The sequence below is a fragment of the Electrophorus electricus genome, chromosome 6, assembly GCF_041902795.1.
Source record: "Electrophorus electricus isolate QZ-2024a chromosome 6, ASM4190279v1, whole genome shotgun sequence".
Classification (NCBI taxonomy): Eukaryota; Metazoa; Chordata; class Actinopteri; order Gymnotiformes; family Gymnotidae; genus Electrophorus; species Electrophorus electricus.
The window spans coordinates 4,337,930-4,359,675 of NC_137502.1; the positions used below are offsets into that span (position 1 = coordinate 4,337,930).

The following is a 21,746-nucleotide window of genomic DNA, read 5'->3' on the forward strand; positions in this document are numbered from 1 at the left end:
AGTTATAAGAAATAACGTCATTAAAAGAAACGCATGACATATTCTTGAGGTTATTTGAATTCGTGCACTACAGGTCTCACATATGTATCTGAAGATGGCATGTAAGAGTTTTAATACGTCTTTAACACTGGACTGCTTGTCCTACAATCTTAGTTTTCGTGTACGGTCTTCTTAACTTCACCCCGAAGCTCGCTACAAGCGACAATGGCCGAGACACCGTAACTAAGGGCAGAAATGGCTGCATCGCTTCTTCTACCCAGAATGCCAGAGTAAGAGGAAGTCGTCTGCGCTCGCGCCCGGAGCAGCCCACTCTAATAGGGCAACGGCGCAGCGCGAGCAAGCTAGATGCGAGAGACGAGGCGAAGGCGGCGGACAGAGATGGCCGGGAGGCGACGTTTCGCCGACAAGTCCCCAAAGAAAAGGGAAAAATCCGTGAAAAAGCACGCTGTCTTCGTGTTCAGATGAAGAGGCAGAACTTCTCTTTTGGACCTTGGTAAGATTTTGTTGTGATGTGAAGTGAAAGACGGCGGTTAGGCGAGTTTAAAGATGTTCCAATATGGTGGATGTGAAGAAGGTTCGGAGGGGTGTTGTGAAAATGGCCATCATGAGTACAGCGCCAAGTAAGGAAATATTTTTAGTCGGTTAAATTAACAGCTATCGAGATATTTAAGTCGTGAAATTATATAGGAAAACATTGGTTTGGTCGCTATAAATGGCGAACATTTCAAAACTTGGCAATGGAGATAAAACGGTATTTTACTGACTACGCAGTTAAATTTTGCTTTGTCCTTGGGAGGACAAACGTCCTTGCCAAAACTGTATAAGGAAAAATGAATTAGAAATTAAAATTGCTGTTAAAAAAATCAAACTGATGTACGGCAACTACTATTTGAACATTTAGGGGTATCATTCTGTTGATTTGAAAGCGTATTTTAAGAAGAAAGCTTTTAAAATATTTTTTTATTTATATACCTTGTTTTAATTAGTGTAAAATTATTTTTTTTCTTCAAATGTCCTTTATTTTTTATGTTATACAAACAATACTGGCACTGTAGCTCCAACTACTGTAAGATTTAGAACCAAACTGTAATTTTTATATTTTGTTGCTATATCCAGTTGTTATCTGCATAAAAATTAAATCTTTATGCATTTATTTCTTTAATGTTTTTTTCTCCATTTGAGATATGCAGTGTATATGTTAGTTACATTCATTGTGCTTTTAACATTTATGTAGTATTTTTCGATTTTAAATAATAGGGTGTTGGCTTTTAACCCTTTGTGGTGCAGAAAAGGAACCTTTTTCTTGTTATATTAAAATGTTCTTTAACTTGCCTTTTCTTTGTCTTGATCATAGTTTAATGTGAAGTAAATTTTCTTTTCGTTTGTAGAGTACAGAGTGTTAAGAATCCCCAAAATTATTCAATTAATAGAAAATGTTAATATATTGTCATGTCCACACAAGAAAACTGAATGTAAATTATTTGCAGACTGACTTGTTCTTAGTTTTCTTAACATGTATTTAAATTACTAAAGCCTGAGGATAGTATTCAGGATATACAAACCCAGTATTATGAAGATTGTCTATGGAATGTCAATTCAACTTGTGTGAATGTGAACAATATTACAATATATGTGTGAACAATATATAAAGACATCTAGGCATAAAAGGGGAAAGGGTGATTTTGTAATGGTTTGCTAGTGTAGAGCATATGTATTATTCCTACATTGATTCATTTCACAATGAAGATTTTAAACCCATTTAGCTAAAATTTGCGTGAGGCTGTCACCAGAGCACTTTATCTGATTTATATTTGATTAGTGCTTTAGCACAACATTTTACCTAATTTTAATAAACTCCAATTGGCTAAAATTGCTTGTAATAAGCTAATTATATGAAAAAATCTTGTGTACAGGCATCGTTACAGCTGGATAAAAGATCGAAGAATATTTGGTTCCATTTGCTGACAAGGTAAGGGTCTCCCACCCACCTAATTCGAGGCTGTTTCTTTTTTATAGCCACTAGGGTGTGCTGTAAATCAAATCGTAAATTTGGTTTATTTTAGCTATACTCAAAACTTTGTTTTTCTCTTTAAAGGATTTCGATCTGTAATTCAGATGATGACGAAAATGGACGCGAATGTTTCCTTGTAAGTATTATAGAAGCAAATAGACATAAAAAAGAATAAGTAAGTTCTCGCCATCAGCACTGGTCCATTTCTGTCTTCGGCTATAGCTGACTTGTAAATAAAACAATAAAGAGTTAATGGTTGAGTAACCATCACAAGAAGAAAAATGCAGAATGCACATTTAGGGTCGAAGAACAATGATAACTAAATTGTAATCCATCAATAAAGATAGTAAAAAAAAATTATGGAAACAAAATCATTTTGAGTGTTACTGGATTTCCTAAACAGTGATTCTTGAATATGCTTTGGTAACTAGCCTTTGGTAGCATGTTGGCTGGTTATTAGCCACTAATTTCTTTGTTGGCACCCACAGCGGGAAAGCCAAATTTGTATTTGAAAATAATGGCTAAATATAATTTCTTCTGTGTAAACCTAAACATTTGATCATAATTAAATGAATTGTTGCCAAATATGGAGCCTTCCACTGCACTTGTTAGGTTGTTGGAATTAGCTCTGGTGCAAAATGGCTCTTCTTAAATGTATTTTGTGCATATTTCCTGACAAAACAATCATAATAAAACAATACAATTTAGTAGTAGGATATTGGTCATGAAACATACAATCCCATTAACTGTTATTGCTTTATGAAACATACAATCTTGTAACATTTCTGTTTTCAGAGATGTATTTTAAGTATTAGTGGACATGGTCTAGTACATATGTCTGTCTTCTTTGGAAAAATTAGTTTAATGTGAAAAAGCATTTGCTGATATAAATCACTAATTGGTTTTGAGCATTGTACTTGGTTGTTTCACACACCGCAAATATCAGGATTATATCTGAATCTGGAATATCCACTAAAAAGTGTAAACACACCCAAGAAGCATTTAAAAAGGATTTAAATCTGCTCACAAAACCACTTCAGGAGATGGTCAAGAGAGATGCATTTAAACCAGATGTTATGCAAATGTAAATGTACTCATCTCTCTGATCCATGTTTTGTACTCAAAACCCCTAGCCTTCACATTACATAACATAATGTAAGCATCCAAGTACTACCTCTAAGTGGAAGTGCCAAAGTTGATGTCTTTATGCTAACTTTGGGGAAATTAAAAACCATAATAATTGCAAGCTCAAAGTAACATTTGTGTGTAACACAAGAAGAAAAGAGAATCGTGAATTTGGGTTAGGCGTATGAACGGATTTTTTGGGGAGTTAAAAGGATTCAGACTTCAGTCTGGCTAAGTACCGCTGCATTTGACTATGTAGTAAATGCATTTAATCAATCCCATTTTGATTCAGTCCAGGTACAAGACACAAAATGACCAGGTGTAAATAGGATCGTTGAGAGCCATCTTTTGTCAGCAATATTATGCTTATGCAAAAGTCCCTGTTATCCGTTTGAATTAAATTAGGTCCTTAAACTGCTGTCAGAAGCTAAATGTCAGTTTTCATATCCAAGTTTTGCAGGCTGTTTTACCATACTGGTCACTAGTTCTGGAGTAAACATTTTATAATTAATGAACCATCTTTCCATGCATTTCAAACCCTCTGATGTTACTGAATACTGCCATCTGCATTTATATTATAACAAATTTGATCATTAACAGTTGTTGAAGATTGGGCACTGAGAAGTTTGAGATGGTCTCATGTATTTTTGGCATCTCTATTTATTTATTTATTTATTTATTTACATTACCATTCTGAGAGTGGAAACAATTTACTCTCACTTAAGTACACAACTGAGCATTCATTTGCAGTTGATAAAAGTAAAAAAAAGTCTCGAAGTAACAACTAGAGCTATGAGCTAATGAGCAGGTCTTTTTGGTCATGTTCATGACGCATAGAGTGGGGATTTAAGCAGGCATTAATGTACGTTTAGCAAGTGGTTGTAAGTTATTCTGTCTACCAGCCTCTTTCTGGAATTCAGTATGTGTGGAACCCAAAACAAACGTGATGGCTTGCATTTAAAATCTTATTCATTTGACATTATACATTTGAAACTTGACTTTGTAGGAAATTCATTCTGTGAGCCTTAAACTAGGGTAGTAGGCATACTTACATCATAGGCTGAGAACATTTATGGATAAGGGCCCATGGAAATGTCTAGGAAGCATAACAGCCTTTCCTTGATCATATAGGCATATGGGAAAAGGCAGTGTGTCATCATCAGATTACACACAGTTAAAAATGAATTGTTGAAACAATTCAATATGCCTGATGCATATTGGAGAGATATATGGGAGCAATAGTCTTCTAAGAGAGGAGATGCTGTTGTGTGACAATTGAGTAGTTACAAAAGTGCTTTGAGGTATAGGGTAGAGGAAATGTAAATCAGTAAAAAGGGAAAAAAAGTATTGCTGGATGAGAACAATATTTGCATGATATTTGTACATGGTTTTCTCATCAGAACACAGTTTGGTACTAGTTGCAAAAAAGCAGAATTGTGTGCTATGTGCTTCACTGTCCAATAAAAACTTGAAAGCATATATCCAAAATAATTTTTAAAGGTGAGCTGCTTTTAAGAATAAATGAACTATACATTGTGATGGTAATCTTGGCTATCTTATATAATATAAAAACACTTGGAACAGCTGGTTGTAATGTATTTGCATTTTTTAACTTCTAATATTAAATGAGATCATAGATTGTAGTATTTGTGTATAGTGGAGTTCAAATAAAAACTCACAACTTTCAGTTCCTAAAAGGAATCCTATTGTTTTAGCTTTGTGATGAGCTCTACTAACATCATTTTTCAATTAAGGCAGCTGTAAGCTATTTGTACAGCTCTTGCCAGCATCTCCCAGACTTGGCCACTGAAAGAATCTGTGCCCTGTAATCTAACGCCCTCTATCCAAACTATTCTCCAAAGCCCCTCCTTCCAATGACATCCATGCTAAGTGCTTTGCTACTCTTCTATGTACTATGGGCACACCCAAAACAATTGTCAGGTGTGGAGGACTGCCTTCTTGTAGAGATTTTCTCATTGGTTAATATAGCTAGACCTGGTTGAGTTAGAGATTTATTTTTTTTTTCGTAGAGCATCTATTTAAGTAATGGCTATAAAATTTTGTTTACATCAAAAAATATTTTTTTTAATTCTGACCCAGTCCAAACAAGTTATTGTATATGCATTCTGAAAACAAGATCAACTGCGATTAAATTACAAGTTGTCTAATTTCAGTTCATCCATCACATTTCTTATTCATCAACTAAATAGCTTTGCATCTGCTTGTCAAATTGTGCATTGTCAAGTTTTGCTAATCTTTACTTAAATATTATATGGAGGTGATGCACGACATTTGTAACTAATCATGGAGAGAGGAGTGAATCCTAAACATTTTTACATTATCACAATAACATTGGGGCTTTCTAACATCAATTTAACATGACTGTAGTTTGAAAATATATAGAGAGGTTGATAATTATATGGTTAATCCTAGTTTTTATCTACCACTAGAAGTTCCAGTGTGTCATGCTGTAACATATTTTACACATTTCTCTTTATTTAATTAATTTCTTCCTTAAACATTTGACCATTCTCTGATGGAACTCGTCAGTTGTAACTTATGTACTTTCTATGAGTACAGGATTTTCTGCTCAGTTTAAGTAGTTCTGTTTTTTCCCCTTTAGCAGAAGAGGTCTGCTTGAGGACGTGGTTCTGATTGTAGAAAAGCAAAGAAGACAGCTTGGTAAGTCCACACACTGTTGCCCTTGTACCTGTTATGTTGCGTCATATGTCTGTCATTGTAACATAGTGGGGTGTTCACTTATGGAATTGTCACTAGAAACAAGAGGGCAGTTTGGCTTTGATATCAGATACCAGTTGAGCAAATTTATCCTAAACAAAGTTCATTTAAAAAAACATTCTCTTGCACTCTAAAGGCTGTCGAGATCTGGAAGGGCAGACATCACCAGTTAAAAGGAAAAGGGGGTCTGCTGTAGTAATAGCTGGTAATTTATCTACAAAGAGGTTTCTATCTGACACAACTCTAAACTTTTACTGCAGTTTATCTACTCTGCCACCTCACCCCTGACATTTTCTCCTGATGTATTCTTAGGATCATGTACATTTTCAATGGATTTGTACTTTTCCATGTCTGCATATGCTTTACTGCATTCCTCTTGGGGCAGTGCCCTACCTCTTGAAATGGACCTTATTCCCCATCAAAGGCATGAGACTGATGTTGTCTCAGTGGGTAGTCGATTCTTGCTTTTTGTGTAACATTTTACACATTTTTCCTGACCCTATGGAGGTGCAGGCACGATTCTTTCATTTAACTAGCAGCATTTTCTTTTCTAAAATGGATAACCCTTGCTTCTTATTTGACTTTTCATATCTCTCTGGTCTAAAATTAGGCCAACATGATGCGTGATGACAGTGTTGCACTCTGTCATACAGGGCTGCTGTGCCTAGTTTTTTTTATTAATTTTTTTTATTAATTCCCATACATAGGTTTTCATATTTTGGATACATATGCTGTATAGAATGGTGCTATAAGATTAATCCTGCCCCCCCCCCCCCCCAAAACACTCATTTAGGTCTTGTTAGGAAGTCAGATTTTTGCCTGTGGATGGAAAAACCTCCTGCTAGCATAGATAGCTTGCTGTCAAAAACACCATCATTAAGTGAATTCAGTTGATTGTGGTGTGTTAGGGTTTTTTTTTTGCAATTCGTAGTTTGCAATAAACCTCTTGTAACTTTGTAGTAGGGAGGGGGAACCAGTGCTAACTTTATCAAAAATAAAATGTAATGAACGTTATGTTGATTACCCATGGGCCTTTGATATCATCCGTCTGAAACTTCCAAGTATACAATGTTGTTATACTATGTAATAGCTTCATTGCTTGTGTTCATGAAAAGAGAACACAGGCATTTTGTATAACATGAAGTTTCGTTATTCTCTTCTGAGTTTTACTTAAAGCATACTCTATTTAAAAACATAAGAGGTCCTGTCTTATTTTTAAGTGAAACATCAGTCACTTGTTAGGACTCCCCCCCCCCCAAAAAAATCCCACCCAAAACGATTACATGCATTATGAAAAATCCAATGACAGACATGTGACGCAGCAAACCAGAAATGTCTTAAAATGTGGATGTTTTGTGGTGTGACAAGTGTAATGCTTTAGTTGTCTCAGATCAAGCTAAGCTAATTGTCACGAACAGATAGAGAAGTGGTGTTGAGATTTAAGTCTGAATTGTTGTGGGTTGTCATTGTTGAGATTTTTTCCCATTTTTGGAACTGTATTACAGTGAATTTAGTATATACGTTTAGTAATTGGAGCTAGATGCATGAGAGGACATGCATATCTTTTTGTTTGTGAAAGTTAGTATGGTATAAATGGATAGCATGCCATTGCAGAATTTTAACATGTGGCTGTGAGAAACTGCCACACTTGCATATAAACTGAGCATTTTGATCATCTTTGGTCCTGCTTTAAATAGATATTTGTTTAGGCTACTACTTTTCCAGTTGAATTTTTTTTTTGGCGAATTTCTCGAAATAACATGAAGCTAGCTAACTCCCGTTTCTGGTTGTGCTGATTCTGAACAAATATGCTCTTTATGCATCACGTAATGGTATAACTAGGTTAGTTACCAGTAGGTAATTTTCATATATATAAAGCTCTTTCATCTTTCTAAGCGTATTTGGGGTTTACATGTTTTCCCTTCTCCTTTTTGATTTCATTAAGAACCCCCTACTGGACAATCAAGTGGAGACTACAGCTTTATCAGGAAGATGGCGGATCTGTTTTTTGCTTTTGGATTTTGGAAAGACCGAACTTTAAAAAAAAAAATATATATATATATATACATATATATTGCTTTCCATGGTACATGTGTTTTTTGCCTGTTATAATGTGTCTGAATTTTGTTTTTCTACTGTTTAATAGTTTTTTGTTACAACATGCAACCATGCTTCTGTTTCAGCAAAAATGTGCCTGTATAATTCAAATTTGAATATTCCGTTTTTGAACCAACAAAATAAAATTTTAGTTTTTGAACAATTTCGACTTGCTCTCATTGGATGGGAATACTATGTCCGTCTCGAAAAACTGAGTTAAGCCTTTCTTCTTAAAAAAGTAATCATGCATCTTATTTATTACCATAGAATCCTCTATTCAGGTTCCACCCATATGATGCTTAAGCCTGGCTTCAAAAAATAAACTTGTATTGGATAACTATCACCCAATTACCGTCAACATTTATAATCACAATAGCCTGTGCTATCCACCAAGTTGAAATTTTGTAGGGCTAAATTCATATCTTGGCTCATTGTGTCTATTAAATAAATTACATTGAAATAGAAGTCAGTTTGTACTTTGGAATTGTCTCTATTTATGCCAATGGATTTCAGCAATACTTCCTGAATAATATTGCGCATATGTAAGCGTGATGATACAAAAAGTAGGCTTTCTCACTTTCAACATGAATTAAACCTTTTGTAGAGTTAGTTGTATTCTAAAATGGTGTCCTATACAGTCCAACTCACTCTAAAATGGCTCCTCATATCTCATTTCCTGTCTGAGCAGGAAGTGATGGCTTGGGGAAATATTTTATGCACCCTATAAAACAATAAGTGCTCTTAATGTCTAATGCTTTAACGTGTGCTCAGGCTTCTGTGCCGTCCATTTAGGTTGGTATCAAATCTTAAGGCACAACGTGTCAATGGAACTATTTGTTCAAAAATAAAAGGGGTGGGTCTTTAGCACATCACCTGAATCCGGGGTAAATGGAGAGAACGTCAATCAAAGACTAAGCTCTCAGAGCTGGGAAGGAGCTTTAGATGGCGGATGAGCCTTGGGAAGGGAAACGCGCCGAGGCTCGCTGGGCTCTGTAGCACTTCTCCCTCAACTTTCACGAACTTTAAATTCGCGTTAGGGCTCATATTTAAACGGAATTTATTCGTGTGTTTCGTGCGGAAATGCAGAAAGGTTTATGCGTCGTTTTTTTGTGGCTTTGTTTCGTCGAAAAAAATGTACGGCTTTAGCGTAGATGAGACGGTCGTTGTTTTCTCTGCCTTGCACTGGCAGCCATGGCGGTCCTCCATTTTTAGTGCGCTGTGCACGGCGCTTTAGATACTCTCCATTCAAAAGGCCATCGTTGATTTTGTTACTTTATTTCCTTTTCTAATTTTATTACGCTTTGTATTTTCATCCGACGCTATAGAAAATTTATATATTTTATTTTTGATGCCGAAGTAATAAACCGACATTTTTGGGGGGCTTTGAATGTACTGCTACATTTACCTACCTGTCAATGGAATAGGTATGTTTACATTGTATATTTTGTATGATCAATTGTATTTTAATTTTATGATCTTTTATTCGTCCTTTGTCTGATGACGCAGTAAGAATTTATGCATGTGGCTCGCTGGATCTGTTGCATTGAATGTATCTGAATGCATGTTGTTTGACATCGTTCACTATCGAGCAGGTGCCATTTAATTACATATTTGGAGGTTAATATTTAAATACAGTTACACATTTTTGAAATGTGCCCTTCGATGCTGCTCTTTTCCTATGTCGCAACGGGAGGACTTTTGCTATCCTTAAAGCAAAAGCAAGTTGATGGGACTTGTATGATGGTTCACCCCACTTTCAACTTTTGACAGTTAATACCTGGACTAAAGATCATCATTAACAAAAAGTCAGGACAAAACGATGATGAAGAACAAGAACAAAAAACAAGGGGACGATGGTTCGACTCAAAGCAATGTTTCAAGGTATGATACTTAAAATTTTCCTGTTTTTCTTTTTACATGTCTTGATTGTTTACATTGACAGGCATGGTTGATCACCTGTGCACAGATTTTAGCCACAGTTTCTAGGAAATGTAGTGGTTTCAGATCATTGACCTTGGGACAGTTGAATAGCCACACCCTAATTTTACTGGTATTACCAAAATTGAATATCACCTATAGGCCTGTCAGAAGGATTTGGCCCTATAGTGTGTATCAACATCAACACTCTGATTTTTCAATTGACTCAAACAGTATATGGTTTCTCATATTTTCAGGTCCCTTTGTGATTATGTTAAATGACCTTGTCTGATTACTTTGTACTGCATTGCACCATTTTATATCTAACATTACTGTGATTAAAACAGTTTTACTCTCCCATTGCGAGACAATGTTTGATTTACATAATTCTAATAGTGGAATAGTGTTGTAGGTATAGCATATAAGTTTTGCTATAGTCTTTGCTGGGTCTTACACTGAGCCTTACTGTTTTTTATTGTTATGTTAGAATAAAGCTCAGCAATTTGGATTAAATGTTGTCATGAAATGAAATTCATGTATAATAGGTTGTTTATGATGCATTTTATTTGAATCAGAGCAGAGCGCCATAACATTTAGTTTTATATGATGGGCTATTCTTTTTATGTGGAAACTTAAGTGGCATTGTGAAAGTAGAACATTATGTGTTTGTATTTTGGGCACTGACAGAAGAGGGTTCTACTTTATAAGGGTTCAGTATGCCCCATCTTATTTTGGAATCTACATCTGTCTGTCAGCCTCATGTGAATTGTGCAGTTTTTCATTCAGGATTTATGCTTAATATTTATCTGCATTTTCCCCAAGCCATACATTTTATTATTAATTGATTTATTGTTAGTTCACTTAATTTGCATTTTGGGGATCAGTGACTCAAAGTGCTGTTTTATGTTTAGTCTCCCATAACTGCCAGCTGAGTGATGGGACTAAGCCTTTCATTCTTGAGCCAGGCCTCTACAGGGTACTACACAACAGAAGGCCTTGCAGTCATACCCCAGCTTTCATCCCTGTGTGTGTGTGTGTGTGTGTGTGTGTGTGTGTGTGTGTGTGTGTGTGTGTCAGGGAAAATACAAACTTGTAGGAATATGTAAAAGCATCATTTCTACTATAGCCATACAGCTTCAACAACAGTGGAAGCACTACAATCCCTTACTACAACAATGGTATTTTCATAATCCTTATATGTGCTTACCTAGAAGGGTATTCTGTTCATACTAATGGGACTTTAACATGACTGTTTCTTTCCATGATTATGCCCCTCCTAATATTGGCAGAAATGACAATTATTTTGTGGATTTAAGGAAATGTATGTTTCTGGTAACGATTTAAGTGATGGCACAAACAACCACCACCTTGTGTGCAGTGTGCTTAGTGGTGACAATGGCATCTGATCCATTTTCCTAAAGCAGATTGTTATTGTAAGTATAATATGATGTTCTCGTTATACTGTATCTGTGCTAAAATGTTCAGTGTGTCAGTCTAATGAGTTTAATAAACAATTGCAGGTTTACTGAACTTTCAAATTGGCAGGAGTATTTTGTAATTGAGGATGTGATCTGAACTTTTTTGATGTACTTGGAACATATTTGACCTTTTTGTGTCATGAATGAACCTTCATAACTGAAGTCTCTATGGTCCCTACATAAAAAGAATATGTAGATCTAATGATGGTGTTCATACACAGTAAACGTCTTCCCATTTTTATGAAATGTTCATTCTAATGTGCCTTCTTGGTAAATTGTGAAGGCTTGAGGAAACGTCTAAGAAACACGAACAAGTATGAGCAAAATAAGACAAAGAGCATTTGTGTTATTTACTTTGTTGTTGCTTTAGCTGAAATTATATTAGATCAACTCCTTTTATCTAATACCTTTTTGTATTTAAACTGACAGTTGTGACACTGTTGAAAGTAGTTTATTAAAGCTCTTGAACTATTTATAAATACAAATGCATTTTAGAGAAAGGGAATATACTTTTTTTCCTCATGACACTTCCTTTTATTTGGGTTTTGTTGGAACGTTTTTCAATTAACTAAGAACCACTGTCATGAGATGTTGCCCTTCAACAAGGTGACTGAACAGTTGTAAGCTTTTGGCAGCCATTTTCTTAACACATTTATCAACAAGTTAAAACAAAAATAAGGTAGTCCAGACAATTTTAAATGTGTAATTTTTACTTGTATTCAGTATGAGAATCATTCAAGAAAATACAATGTACCATTTATTGGTATATGAGCTACATCGCTAAATGGCTGAAAGTCCACTTAAAAGTCACAAAATGGCTCTTGCTTTGTGCTGCATAGCTTGTATGAGTTACACAGCATTACATAAAAGGTGCATGGAACTACAGGAAGGGAGAACAGGAAGTGCTTTAGAGGTCAGAAGTTTCTCTGGTGAATTTTGGTTGGTTCTCTTCCTCTAGCAACAGAGCATCCAACCACAATTCAGATACTTGGGTCCACCCATTTGTGATGTCACCCACCATAAAAGGACAGTCTGGCTAGTTGGCATGTCTGCTTTGTCAGCAGCTGTAGCACTGCCCATGGCAAATAATATACTGAGCAGTTTCCAACACTGCTTTCCTTCACTATGTGGTGTTGGAAGTTTATAAAAGCTCATTAATTGAGATGCTGTTTTTAACTTAATTTGAATTAAAGGTATGCTTTAATGTGGAGTGGTTAGACCTAATAACTTTTAATTATTTATCATACAATTGTATATAATACTAATTTTATTAAACGACTTTTGATTGTTCAGCTACTTAATATATTGTGAGTTCAGTAAATGACAGCAATATATGAAATAACCTGGTCTAAGGACATTGTTTTACTTGTGAGGGTTCAACAGTTTCCTGTTCATGCATTTAAAGGGACATGTCCTTTTAGACTATGCAACAGACTCTCAGTCAAAGCTCGTTATCCAGTTCTGTGGCATTAGTCTTATAGGAGTATCAGTTGAAAGGGACAGTTCTAACCTCCACCTCTCAGATTTTCCTGTATTCTAAACATTGTGAAATTTTAATTAAATTTCAAGTAACAGCAAAGTTGATATCTTAAGGCTGATATTTTTGGAACATTTTTATACTGAAACTGGTGGTACGAGTATTCATCCACTTGCACATAAGATATCTGTGGTAAGTATCTATTACCTTAAAATTACTAAATTGTAACGTGACTGGATTCCTGAAATTTCTGAAAATATCAGTGCAATTGTGTGTGCAGTCATGATGGGCTATTCTCATGAACAGTCTATTTTAATATTCATGTTATAGCAATAAAGCCCAATAAGCGTAATAGGCTGGCTATCCTGAAAATCAGTGATGCCCTAATTTAAAATTACATAGGTAATTTTTTCTATTTGTAAAGGGCAGTGGTAGCTCAGTGGTTAAGGTACTTGATTTGCAATTGGAAGGTTGCTGGTTCAAGCCTCACCACTGACAAATTGCCCCTGAGCAAGGCCCTTAACCCTCAATTGTTCAAGTTGCACTCAGTTATAATTGTAAGTTGGCTTTGGATAAAAGTGTCAGCTAAATGCTGTAAAGATAAATAATAACAGTAATATCTGGAGCTCATTTAAATCAACACATTATTCAACAAATTAGCAGCTATTTCCAGAACATTGCAAACTTTATAACTAGGCATAGTTACAAGACCATTAAAGATAGTGATAACACACTCATAATTGATTACATTTTCACTTGGTGCTATCTTAAATTTGTGTTGCTTAAAGTGGGATTGGCTGAAACCGAAGTGTAGGCTACATTTTTTGCCTTCTGGTAGGATGGTTGATCAGGACATTTTGCAAGGGTGTCCTGTTGCTAAATTGCACTGGTTTAGGTCTAGTGAACTAGAGTGATTTGTGAATAGTTTGAAGTCAGTGGTTCATTACTAGCATGAGTGATGATTAATATGCTGAATAATCTATTCCTCCACCCACCCGGCCAAAAAACCCAAACCCAAAAACACAGACCACATGAAAGTGGTTGTTGGAGTATACATTTCTGCATGATGATTTAGGTATTATTAAAGAACTGAAGGAAGAAGATCTGTATTGTTTCTGAGCCCCTGTGAGATAGTATAGCGCTAGAAATTTCTGGAGGGAACATGAAAGGTTTTTTTTTTGGTAGAGACTGTAGAGCAAAGCCCTAGTAAAACCAAGGTCAGGTCACACATACTGTCATAGTGATAAGCATGTAAGTCACTCTGGAAAAGAGCATCTGCCAAATGCTGTAAAATGTCAAATTGTGTTATGATTTATTAGCCCATTAATGGACACTTCACTCTCACCCAAAATGTTGCAATTAAATAGTAATATTCTTAACAAATAGCCTTATTAAAATTTTGGTCACGATAGCGTTATGTTTCATTGGTATTCCTGTATCCACCACTTGGTTTGTGCACAATAACTGCTTAAATGAATTTCTTTCACCCTGGGTTTTGAGCATGCTCGTCTTTGATGTTATAGCAATTCGGCCTCGGAGGAGTCGAACCATTCTGGCTCTGAGTCTGGAAGTCAGTCAGAGAGCGAGCAAGGCAGCGAGCAGGCACGCTCACACCATTCCGAGTCCAACAGCACATCTGATTCGGAGAGCCGCTCGGAATCGGAGAGCGGATCTACCGGGTCAAAGTCCCGCCAGACTATTGCTGAGGTCAAGCAAAAACGGGTGAAAAAGAAAGACAGCCTGGCCGACGTGAAGAAGGTAACGGTACAAGAGGCAAGATTTCTGTCCACATCTTGGTCTCGGAACCCCATTCTTCTCTAGTTTTACCCTCAATCAGTTCATTTAGGCAGAGCTGTGAATGTAATATTTTTCCCCCAGTAGAATTGGACCACGGACTAGGTCTGTTTATTTGAAATACTGTACCAGTACCAGGAACCAACTGTAAGCAATGCTTTACTGACTGCTCGGCAGATACTGGGCCACAAATTTAACCAGGAACGGCTTGCATCTTCTACCAGTGTTCACGTAGAATTTTACTTGTTACTTTTCACCTGAATTTGCACTTCATCACTAACCATGTTCAAGTACTTGATTAAAGTTTGAGTAGAGAATTGGTTCTTTCTGGTGGTTTTTTTGAGTAGCTTATTTGGCTGAGAGCTTTGTGGTCTTTATATAGTGACCTCTTGTGTAAGGTCTACCTAAAATCATTTTGAAAATGATAAATTGGAAGTGAAAAACATTCACCAACTTTTTTATACATGCTCTTAAACAAATTGATAACTGTAGGGGGCTGAAGATTAAAGAACAGCCAAAATCAGTTGGCATTAACTGTTGACTGTAACTGCAGTTAGAGAGTAGCTAAATCACCTTGTGACTTGTGCTAGTAAAGTCTGTCTAATTAGGTTCATTCAAATTATACTAGTTTTGTAACCTAAATGTCTTCCATAGAGGGCAGATGTTAATAAGAGAGTACCCAGCACTGGAACCAAGAAGATCGTAAAAGAAATGGAAAGATGTTTTTTGCCCTTGTGTTTACAGATGTGGGAGGAGCATCCAGATGTTTACGGCGTTAGAAGGTCTAATCGGAGCCGGCATGAACCTGCTCGTCTGAATATTGGAGCAGAGGTTGGCCTTCCATCTGTTCCTTGGTCATCTGTGTGTTCTTTGTCATGTGTGGGGTCAATGAGTTTGTACTGATGATCTCTGAAATTATTAATTTCTTCTCCAATCCAACAAAATGTATATGGGTAAACAAGAAGTAATGGAGAACAATTTGCCCGTCTTGCTTTGTGAATGTCTGATTCACACTTAATATCAGTTTAGAGCCACCATGACACTTATCTGAAATATTGTAGTAGGATGCCATCTAGTGGTTTCACTTCCACTTGCAGTTGACATCAGTGTCATATTTTGGTTCAGAACTGTTAGACCAGAGCGGAAATGTCTGTTTTAAACCGTTTGCAGGGCAGCAGCGAGTCTGAGAGTGAGAGCCCCAAAAGGAAAGGACCACGGCAAAAAAAGAAAGAGTGAGTAAAGACAGGGATATGTTTGTGTCTGCCTTATCAAAACATTCATTATTGCCTGTGTATATCTCATTGTGTTGAAGTAATATCCGTATTGCATTCTAGGAACAGTCCATAGTAGTTATTTACATGAATGCATCATTTTCATATTGAACTTCAAAATTGCATGTTATGTGACAATGAATCATTCTTCATTACTGCTGTATTGGCCATATTGTGTTAAAGGTTCATATGACCATACAGTGTGCATTTATGTGTCTTTTAATATCTTTATTTTGAGAACAACTGCAGTTCACTCACTCATCCTTTCTAAATGTTTACGTCATGAGCAGACCTGTGTCATTTGGTATCTTCAGAATGAGATACAAACATTTTGGAAAGTCTCATTATGACATTAATATTACAAACCACGTGTGTAAGTGTCATAGCATGAACAACAGTGTCACTCTTGTCAACAAAACTTTATTTGTTTTTTAAAAATTCTATTTATTTATTTAAATGAAACTTTCTTTGGGTAGTGGGTTGTGGTTTTGACTGCCTAATCATATGAGTTCATGTAATTAGGGGTACAATACACACACATATGAGCCATAACAGATGGGAGTTGTATGTGTGATATGGAGTAAGAATATCTAGCCCATCCATAGCTCAGACCTTTGGCTTCTGAGTGCTGCTTTGTGTATTGGTGGATGACGTTCACTCCTCATCAACAGCACGGCAGTGTAGTAGTTGAAGCTAGACACCATGGGTGAATTTGTGGTATTTCTGTGTTAAAAGAAATACCTGGAAAGATGATGACTCAAACGACGAGGATGAGGATGAGGAAGAGGCCAGCAGTTCAGAGAGTGAGCAGGAAGAAATAAAAGTTAGATCCAGACGGCTTCCTGCTAGAAGGTAAGAGTGTAGCGAAGCCTGGCCTTCAGACAGCTCACCGAAGCTTAATTATGTAATATATCTACAGGTTAAATGAGGACTGAGCAACTAACACATTTTAGTTGAACTAATATTTTGATCGAATTGTGAGTCTATGCCCATGGCAGTGATTAAGTATGAAGTGATTAAAGTGAATTTGGATGCCGCTGTTTTTGTCATTGCATGACTCCTTAAATTCTGGTGTGAATTTTCTATGCTCACGAGTAACTTCCAGGCTGATTGACTCTTGCTCTGAATGTTGCTGGTTTGACTGAAAGCTGTCTCAAGGCCACTGGCACGAGTCAGGCTAATGAGAGTGCTAATACAGTCGCTACACTGCTCTACAGAGGACAGGGAATCAGACACTCAGCTGATTGGCCCAGAGTGGTAGTTGAAAAATATTTGCCTGTGTGTGTCTGTGTGCGTGCCTTTTTTTGAAACCTTTCCAGACCCCAGACCAAATCTTCTTCCACCAAGCAGCATCAATCTCAGAAGGGTCGGAAACCAAGAAAGCAGGAGACGTCAGAGGAGGATGAAGATGATGACGACGACGATGATGACGACGACGAGGAAGATACTCCAAAGAGACAGACACGCCGCAGGGCAGCTACCAAAGTTAGGTACGGGCCAGCTTCCCTTATGCCCTATTTGGATCAGCTGTAGCCACATCTTACTCAGCAAGGACTGCCATGTACAGATGGTAGTTGTTTCAGATTCACCTTTGGCTTTTGCTGTCTCCTCCCTCTCTCAAGTATGTGAAATTATGCGATATATGACTGCAGTTATAAAGAGGACCAGAATGATTTTGAGACTGACTCTGATGACCTGATCGAGATGGCTGAGGGGACAGAAGACATGCAGGACGATGACAGTGAGACCATTGAGAAGGTCATGGACACCAGGATTGGCAGGAAAGGAGGTGCCCAAATCTGTTTTTTCCCCTATGTATTATTCCTACAATTATTTAAAAGTTAAAATCTTTTGTATTCAAAGATGCATATCTTTTTTTTAAGGACCGTTTTCAAAGATTTAGCATTTTGTAACATCCAGAATGTTCAGCCCACATGTTATCTATGTTGGTTTCTTGAATCCGTGTTTCCCGGTACTCAGCTATCGGAGCTGCCACAACTCTCTATGCTTTGGAGGCCAATGGGGACCCAGGAGCAGATTTTGACCAAGAGAAGGAGGAAGGGGAGACTCATTTCCTGATCAAATGGAAAGGCTGGTCCTACATCCACAACACATGGGAGAGCATGGACTCCCTCACTCAGCAGAAGGTGAAAGGAATGAAAAAGTTGGAGAACTTCAAAAAGAAGAATGAGGAGCTGAGTGCTTGGTGAGTAGTGTTAAATGTGCCTAGATTATATGAGGTACACCAGTGCGAAGTGTTGTTTTTCAAATCTCCGTCACAGATGCATTGAGAAGACTTTGGTCTCCAGAAATTTCTAGTAAATTGATATTTAAATTACAGAGGCTCCTTCAGCAGTGTTGGTTTGTTAGTTTGCAGGTCTCAGTTGCTTTGTTTTGAGTAACTCCTGCATTGGATCTCTCGCAGGCTGAAAAAAGCATCACCTGAGGATTTGGAATATTACAACTGTCAGCAAGAGCTGACCATTGATCTGAACAAGCAATTTCAAATAGTGGAAAGAGTCATTGGTGCGTATTGCCTGTACATTTAAAATTAAGGGCCAGTATGCAAACCTTTTTGAAATAATATAAAGTGAATTGCTTTATAATGTTATACTTGGACAGACCCATCTCAATTTTCTCTTTTGTCACTTTAACAGCAGTGAGAACAGGAAAGTCACAAGTGCCCTCAGATTTTCCCTGTAAGTGATTTGTCCATAATTTATTATTATTACTGCTGGCAGTTAAAGCTAGAGGGAAGCAGAACAGTTAGCATGATTTAACTGCAAAATTCTAACTACCCTTTACTAGAGTGTGGCATAAATTAGTGCTCTTTGATACACAGTGCTTTAATACCAGCTTAGTTGATATTTACTCCTCATAGGCTGTATTTTACTTCTGCTACTGCATAATTGGACACATCTGTTTGAGTCTTATCATTTTTCCCTTTCACAACAGCTCATAAGACGACTTCCAGTGAGCCTGAGTACTTGTGTAAGTGGATGGGCTTGCCCTATGCGGAGTGCACTTGGGAAGATGGGGCCTTGATAGGAAAAAAGTTCCAGTCTTGTATAGATAGCTTCAACAACAGGAACGTCTCGAAGACTATCCCCTCCAAAGATTGTAAGGTGAGGGACTTTTTCACTCTTTCTATTAATTTCTCTGAATTAAGTTTTAGTTTAGTTTTGTTTCATGTTATTATTATTATTATATAACACATCATATACTTTAATACGATGGGTGAATTATATGGGATCTGTTTTTTTTTTTTGTTTTTGTTTTTTTAACCATTCACATCCATATTAGTTTTTTTTTTTTTTTTTTTTTAAAGCTGTCATGCATCACTGGCAATTTTGGGCCATTTCTAAACTCTCCTTGTGCTTTGAACTCTTGAAGGTGTTAAAACAGAGGCCTAGATTTGTTGCACTAAAGAAACAGCCATCTTACATCGGGGATGAAAACTTGGAGCTGAGAGACTACCAGTTAGATGGGTTGAACTGGCTAGCCCACTCTTGGTGCAGGTACCTTTTTAAAGACCTTTTTAGATGAAATTTATGTTCCTTTATTAGATTCATGCTATAAGGTCTTCATAATATTGGCTCTGTATTTTACACTTTAACCAATGATGTCCAGAGGGCTTTTAAATAATTGTAACTCTTATAATTCATCCTATCATTCAGTTTGCCAACTGCCTCAAAATGTATACAAGTACAGTGAAATGTATTGTTCCTTGCATACTATGTACTTTTTAAAATGTAGGAAAAATGTATGATTTGATCATAAGCTTGCTCTGTCTGTCTATCTACTGACTTCCTCTTATCCCAATGTCATGTGGCTCTCTTGTGTGTCGTTTAGGTGTAACAGTGTTATCTTGGCTGATGAGATGGGCCTGGGGAAGACCATCCAAACCATTTCATTCCTCTCCTACCTATTCCATCAGCATCAGCTGTATGGGCCCTTCCTCTTGGTTGTGCCCCTGTCTACACTCACATCCTGGCAACGGGAGTTCAACACCTGGGCTCCTGACATGAATGTTGTGGTCTATCTTGGGGATGTCTTGAGCAGGAAGACGGTATGATGCAGCTTGATCTCAGTGCACCATTCTAGTGTCTGGCTCCTTTTATGCCTTGACCCGTACAGTTCTTAGAGGTATGCTGTAATGGATTTTTCAGCATTTTATTTTTTGCCCTTCAAATAGATTCGTGACTATGAATGGATCCACCAGCAGACCAAAAGGATCAAGTTCAATGCACTTTTGACCACGTATGAAATTCTACTGAAAGATAAGGTAAGAATAAAGTATGACTACCACAACGAGGTACACTCTTGTTATAAACATATGTACAGTGTGGTTTTTGAATCTCAGTGGGTTCCAAAGCGGTGAATGACTCGTATAGACCCAACAGCATGTTGATTTAACTTTGTTCTTGCTGATACAGGGTGTTTTAGGGAACATAAACTGGGCCTTTCTCGGGGTAGATGAGGCTCACCGGCTGAAGAATGATGACTCGCTGCTGTATAAAACGTTGATCGATTTCAGGTCCAACCACAGGCTGCTCATCACAGGGACACCACTACAGAACTCCCTCAAAGAGCTCTGGTCCCTTCTGCACTTTCTCATGCCTGACAAGTAGGTCCTGCATGGCTTGCACAAACATCGTAGCAGAAATAGGCTGTTTTCTGTGATGCAGAAGTTGAATTTATGGCATTGATATGCATATGATATGTGTGTATTACAAAATGTGCTGGCTTTACAGCATGAATCAGTTTAAATATTTGCATTTTAATTTTTGCACCTCTAGCATTTATTGTAGAAATCCAAAATGGATCAGATTTGATTACAATACTTTTTGATATGAAATGTAAACGAGCTCTTTCCTTGACCTGTGAAATCCAGTGCTCGTCTTTAGGTGAGCTATTGGGTGTTGGCTTCGTTTCAGGTTTGAGTCATGGGAGGATTTTGAGGATGAGCATGGTAAGGGCAGGGACAATGGTTACCAGAGCCTTCACAAAGTACTGGAGCCCTTCTTGCTGCGCCGTGTAAAGAAGGACGTGGAAAAATCCCTGCCTGCAAAAGTGGAGCAGATCCTCCGAGTAGATATGTCTGCCCAGCAGAAGCAATTCTACAAGTAAGTCCTGCTCTTTGGCTGGTCAAAAGCTAGGTTTTCCTTATTTTACTTGTTACTTATACTTATACACTTGTTACATAGTTGTTTTATGTAACATGAATGTAAAGACTTGAGCTTTGATTAAACTGAGGTAATAAAATGTTTTTAGTCAAGAGAGTTAAATATTATCCTGTATTCTCATAAAGTGATATGTGACCTCAGTGTAGTAGCCTTTGAAGGACTCTGGACCACGTGCAGAGTGATGCAAAGGAGAGTTTGCAAATGGATTTATCCATTCAATTAGAATCTTTAATGTTTGTGAGCATCTGAGGACATGGTCCAGAGAACTTCAAATCCACTGAGCAGGAGCAAAGCAAATTATTTTGGTTTGTTTTAGCATCAACTACCAGATGGTACAGGAAACAATCTCATCAATACTAGGTGGGCAAAATGAGATTGTATTTTTTTAAAAAAGGCAAACCTTTCATTGGGATATAATTGTATCAAACTTCAATTTACATAATGTTAAATAATGAATATTTTGGACATAATGGTGCTAACTTCAAAGGCCGCAGTGTAAAAAAAGGAGGGGCAATTACTTCATCGCACATGAAAACTCCATAAACATGAGTTCTTGTGTGATTGTCAAACATTCTCTGAAGGATGCATCAAATGCATGTTATCCTTAAGTTGTAATAAAGAATGGGACCGGTTGTTCTTTTCAACTAAATT

The 21,746-nt window shown here is 37.1% G+C and overlaps 1 protein-coding gene across 10 annotated transcripts in view; it reads left to right on the plus strand.

The window, feature by feature from the left end:
• The first annotated feature begins 276 nt into the window (after positions 1 to 276).
• chd2 (chromodomain helicase DNA binding protein 2) overlaps positions 277 to 21,746 on the plus strand; it is a 32,882-nt gene continuing 11,412 nt past the window's right edge. For 2 of the 10 annotated variants that reach the window (XM_081716173.1, XM_081716179.1), the window contains exons 1-21: positions 288 to 493; positions 1,914 to 1,969; positions 2,096 to 2,147; positions 5,760 to 5,818; positions 7,821 to 9,396; positions 9,743 to 9,853; positions 14,368 to 14,617; positions 15,383 to 15,469; positions 15,809 to 15,870; positions 16,645 to 16,761; positions 17,229 to 17,399; positions 17,562 to 17,698; positions 17,890 to 18,115; positions 18,335 to 18,435; positions 18,567 to 18,608; positions 18,865 to 19,034; positions 19,303 to 19,427; positions 19,762 to 19,978; positions 20,105 to 20,194; positions 20,346 to 20,536; positions 20,847 to 21,035. In XM_081716173.1, coding sequence (XP_081572299.1) covers positions 9,792 to 9,853; positions 14,368 to 14,617; positions 15,383 to 15,469; positions 15,809 to 15,870; positions 16,645 to 16,761; positions 17,229 to 17,399; positions 17,562 to 17,698; positions 17,890 to 18,115; positions 18,335 to 18,435; positions 18,567 to 18,608; positions 18,865 to 19,034; positions 19,303 to 19,427; positions 19,762 to 19,978; positions 20,105 to 20,194; positions 20,346 to 20,536; positions 20,847 to 21,035 — 2,237 coding nt within the window. In that variant the 5' untranslated portion in view covers positions 288 to 493; positions 1,914 to 1,969; positions 2,096 to 2,147; ... (1 more) ...; positions 7,821 to 9,396; positions 9,743 to 9,791. The other 8 variants (XM_081716177.1, XM_027004577.3, XM_081716174.1 and 5 more) reach the window with 7 other exon arrangements.